We start from the raw sequence: 5,034 nt of genomic DNA, 5'->3' as shown, positions 1-5,034 counted from the left end.
CACGTATGACGGAAGAACTGTTGACGATAAAACCGTGTTACTTCATGACAAGCTTGACTCTACTCTTCAGTAGTCTGGATCTGCCATTTACAAAAATAGCTAGGCACGTAGTAGTTTTTTGCCACCTGTTATCGACACATGAGTTTTATAAAAAAACTGTCTATGTGTGAAGGACAGGTGGCATCAAATGGTGATGTGCAGATCCAGACTCTACTCTTCATTGGTGTATACCGAAAAACTTTTTTATTTGGCAGACTGAAAACTAATGGTGCTTTGACTTTGGACAAAAGAATCTTTTCCGGTCATCCACATTTAAGTCCTCCATGTTTATGACATATGACTTATGACTCTCATATTATATATAGGCAATTCAGGCTAGGAATGGTTTTGTTTAAAGTTTAGAAAACCCAGAATACAGAAAAGATGGTTTACGAAACGAAGCCATAAATGCTCTCATTAATGGCTGGGGCTGTGGGGACTTGGAAATGGCTGCTCTTTGGCTCCTCAGCTTTGGAAAAACCGTGCTGTATTTGGAAAGTGTGCGTTAAACACAGACAGTCAAGGAATTCAACCCCATCTTGGGTAAATCAAGAGAGACTTTGAGACAGAGCCCCACCCAACCTTTAACCTTAGCTTTGGATCGACATTTTAGCGTTATTCACTTTTTGTATTTCTTTTTCACTCTTTACAGATCTCAATCTCAAATCAGGTGCTTGTTTCCCGGAAAAAAAAGATATACATGCTCATGCGGTAGTGAAGAGGCTTTGCTGCGTTCATTTTCTTCAGACTGATTTAGAAGGTTGGTTTCTCTTCTTGTACTTGCATGTTCTTGTGTTTTTGGCCCTTCTGGATGAAAGGCTAGCTCCACTGATGCAGTTTTCTATTTCTATTCAAATTGTTTTCTGGTTTAGACAATGGATCTCTTTTGGGTTATGTGATCAATAACGGGTTTGTTAATGGCAGGTATGTATAAAAACCAGCTGCAAGAACTGGCACAGAGGAGCTGTTTTAATCTCCCTTCTTATGCATGTATCAGAGAAGGGCCTGATCATGCTCCTAGATTCAAGGCCTCCGTCAATTTCAATGGTGAAATCTTTGAAGGACCCAGCTATTGCACGACACTAAGACAGGCAGAACATGCAGCAGCCGAAGTAGCGCTCAACACTCTCTACACAAGAGGTCCTTCAAGGTCTCTAACTGCCAAAGTTCTCGTAAGTTCTCTGCGAAACAAAACCAGACATGATAAGTTCGGCTTCTTCTTTTCTATGTTTGAGGAGATGAAAGAATAGCTATATGTTTTTCATTGTTTCTTCTACTCTTCCTTCTATGAGCTCTGCTTAGGATGAGACTGGAGTGTACAAGAACCTGCTGCAAGAAACTGCTCATAGAGCTGGTCTGAACCTCCCTGTATACACCACCGTGAGGTCAGGACCTAGCCATATACCTGTTTTCACTTGCACTGTAGAGCTTGCCGGTATGAATTTCGTTGGTGAACCAGCAAAAACCAAGAAACAAGCTGAGAAAAATGCCGCCATGGCTGCCTGGTCTGCTTTGAAACAAAGTAATTTCTGTTTGTCATAGTTTCCTTCTCAGTATGTATATAGAAATTTGATCTTTATCACGGCTTCTAAGCATGACCATGTTTATCCATGTAGTGCCAAGTTTTGGTTTTCCATCTCGAACAAACAAAGATGATGAAAGCAATACTGAAAACAATGAAGAACAGGAACAGGCAGCAGTGGCAAAGGTTCTCTCAAATTTCAGGCCTAAAGATGGAAAAAGATCCGAAAAACAGAGGGTGACTAAGCAGGCAGGCAGAAGAGAGCTCTTGATTCACAGGGATAACGTTTCTACTTCTTCCCCCCAAAACTTATTGCATCATCAGGAATGGACGTCTATGGATCCGGTGCCTGATTTCTCCTTGAATTATACAGCCCAGCAACAGAAACAGCAAAAGAACTGCTTCTTGGCTCGTCTTCCCCAATCTATTCCTCTCGCATCTTCCAAGCTCCTACCGCCAACTCCAACCAGAGAAAACCATCTCAATTTCTACCCACCGAACAAACCTATCCCAGTACAAGTTAGCAACAGATCACAGGTCAATAGACAAGAGTTCCCACCTTCATTGGAAGAGCATGAAAAGGACGAAGAAGAGTGTCTTAATGGAAAACCAGATGCCAGTGAGAAACCCATGGAAAAGGAACCCAACAATTCAAACAAGGGTTGTACCTTGGGGCCAAAACTCAGTTATCAACAGAGATTTCCACTCCCTAAAACGGGAAAGCTCAACATTTCGATGCCTGATCACTGTCCGAAACAAGCACAGATCACAACCAGGCATTTCAGACCTCTTTCTTCTCCAATGGAGGCAGCCGACGTAGCAAACATGGTCCCAGCAGCGGTCCTTCTCCCAAGAATTTTGAACACAAGCAGGTTCTATGTACAGAGCATTGCCCCAGCAGTTCACATTCGATCAGTGATTCCAGTTTGTGCAGCCCCACCCGTGAAGCCGCCATCATCAACTCCTCTAACATCCCAGATGAAAGAAGTGTCGTCAAAATCCTCGCCCTCAGTCTCAATACAAACAGAGGAAGAAGCCACATCAGCCAGCTCAAAATTGAACAATCTACAGTAGGGAAAAAACAGAGCAAAAAGAACAATATACTAATCCAATCCATATTATCCCATGAAGCTGGTTTTCCTTGGTGTCTTTCCGCAAAACTTTTCGTATCTTTTGTTCTGAAGCCATGATTTTGTCTCATTTGTCTAGTGAAAGTTGTATCCGTGGTTAAAGATTTTTCTTTCTTGTACGCTTCACTGTTTTACTAATCTCGGGAAGAAGTTACTATGACGAGAACTGAGAAGAGAACAGGGGGGAATGCAGAATGCTCCTACTATTGATGATAGATGAGTAAAAAAAGGAAGACATTAATTGACAGCTGAAGAGAGGTTGCAGAGATAAGTGGGGGAAAGAAAAAGGAGGGTGTGGGCAGATGGGGTAGCATTGAATGCGGGTTCAAGAGAAACAAATACAGTGATGAACGCAAGCGTTGAGTTGTGGTCAGAAAATTAATGGTTCTGTCTTCCCCATTAATGCTACATTGAGTGGACGTAGAATCAAGAAAAGAGAGCAGTGGTTTGTCAACATTTTTCTTCTTGCACTGTAACTCCATTATATGTTAACCAACTTGTTTATCAATTATCACTGAGCCCCCCCACCTCCCAAGGGGGGAGAGAGAGAGAGAGAGGTTGTCTTTCTCACTGTTTGACTGAGGTTGGGGCTGGCTTCTCAAATGTTTCAAAATGAGAATTAGCCATAGCCGTCATTGTGTTGAATTTATCTGTTCTAGGCGCCAAGAGAGAGAGAGAGAGGCTCTGTGTGTTTGGATAGGTTGGGGCCGGTGGGGTATGGGTAATCCGTTGTTGCAATTCCCTTACTATGGTGTAGTCCAGTGCAGTACTCGAGTCGTTTTATTTCCATCTTCTTCACGGGGAAGTTAATAATGAAAATGAGAATTCCCTCTCTGCCGTAGTATTGGTGCAGTGCAGCCTACCCTGTTGCTGCAGTTTAAAATGTGCGATTCTCTCTCTCTCTCTCTCTCTCTCTCCGGTCTCAACTCTCACCACACGAAATACTCGAAAATTCAAAATAAAAGGGCACATCTGAATACGCACAATGCTTGGTTGTCACATGTCAGTTGAGTTGACTAGGCCTTGGGTCAACATCACCTTATGAATAGTGAATACACAATCGGGGTGGCTCCATGTTTGGATTTTTCAGACCTCATGCTTCAGAGTTCAGACAACAGACCCTGACTGTCAACTGGTCCCCCCTTAACCAGTTCGAGTCAACTCTCTCTCACTCTGTTTGATTTTAGTCAAAAGGATTGCTTGGATTGGATTGTGTAGATTTTATTTTATTTTTCATATTTCAAGGACTTGGATTTTATTATTATCCTATTCCTAGGTGATTCAATCCAGAGAATTTGTTTGTTAAATTGGTGGATCAGTCTCTCCTCTGCTACTGCTCCATTCCATTTTTCTTTTCAAAAAAGCAAAAACATTGGTACGAATGCGCAGGCACTCGGAATGGTTAGACGTATCCATTAGGGTATTGCCGTCTGATCTCGTATGACTTTCATTCAATACGTTCATCTTCACCTACCTTCAGCACGCCCAAGTATAAATAAGAGGTAAATCTCCCTTAAAGGGGATCCAGAACAGGGAGTTCTAACACAACTCACTCATTTACTCCTCGCACCTACTTTGCTCCCTTAGCATTTACTCTGGGAGATCCGGTGCACCCGAGGACTGTCCTCAAGACCTCGTCTGCACCCTCTCCTACTTTACTCCTCGTACTAATTTGAGTGTCGGATTCTATGCCTCGGGTCTCCGCCCGAGGCCTCTGACATTCCCTGTTTTGCAGTACCCCGGGTCTCCAAGAACCTCGTCACTGAAGGAACAACCTACGGTCCTCGGCTTCTACAGTCCTCGGAAGGAATACCTCGTCTCAGCCTACGGTCATCGACTTCGACTCACCTCTTCCGAGGCCCCGAAGTCTTCGGCCTACTTTCGGAACCTGGATAGTGAATTTACCTCATTGCCCTCGGCCAGTCCGTGCGGCAACAATTGACACCGTCTGTGAGAAACATTGCTAAGATGACCCCCACTTTAGGATAAAAAGAAAACATACTCTAAATCCAAGCCCTCTTAAGCTTGAAAGCCATGGTGCGAAGAACCAGGAACAATTAGAACCTGGTCACTTATGAACAATTTCTGGTTGTCCTCAATCGTTTGGACCACCTTACTCAACGTATGGAAGAAGTTTGCCCCCGAGAAGGAGGTCCCTCTCGAGGCGACCGTCCCGCTGGGGTGTCAGAGGATCAGGGCCGACACGAGCATGTCGAGCCACCAACCCTTGGCCATGAAGGTTGTGGAATGGGTGGGGCGAATTTCAAAATTTTCCTACCTTCTCCCAACTGGGAATCATATTCCCTAAATTTAGAATACAATATTCAAGGATCCTACTTGAAC

The 5,034-nt window shown here is 43.7% G+C and overlaps 1 protein-coding gene across 3 annotated transcripts; it reads left to right on the top strand.

The window, feature by feature from the left end:
- The first annotated feature begins 400 nt into the window (after positions 1 to 400).
- LOC104591796 (uncharacterized) lies at positions 401 to 2,807 on the top strand. Of its 3 annotated transcripts, XM_010250827.3 has the most exons (5): positions 401 to 582; positions 692 to 799; positions 964 to 1,211; positions 1,342 to 1,561; positions 1,656 to 2,807. In XM_010250827.3, exons 3-5 carry the CDS (start codon positions 966 to 968, stop codon positions 2,633 to 2,635), a joined length of 1,446 nt encoding a protein of 481 aa, XP_010249129.1. In that variant the 5' UTR covers positions 401 to 582; positions 692 to 799; positions 964 to 965; the 3' UTR covers positions 2,636 to 2,807. The 3 variants fall into 3 exon arrangements, with proteins under 3 accessions (XP_010249129.1, XP_010249128.1, XP_019052346.1); XM_010250826.2 differs by lacking the exon at positions 401 to 582 and having other exon boundaries at positions 589 to 799; XM_019196801.2 differs by lacking the exons at positions 401 to 582; positions 692 to 799 and having other exon boundaries at positions 957 to 1,211.
- The last annotated feature ends 2,227 nt before the right edge of the window (positions 2,808 to 5,034 follow it).

The sequence above is a fragment of the Nelumbo nucifera genome, chromosome 4, assembly GCF_055504915.1.
Source record: "Nelumbo nucifera cultivar China Antique chromosome 4, China Antique-T2T, whole genome shotgun sequence".
In the NCBI taxonomy this organism is placed as follows: domain Eukaryota; kingdom Viridiplantae; phylum Streptophyta; class Magnoliopsida; order Proteales; family Nelumbonaceae; genus Nelumbo; species Nelumbo nucifera.
The sequence above is the reverse complement of the archived record's forward strand: the minus strand, read 5'-3'. Positions and strand labels throughout refer to the sequence as shown.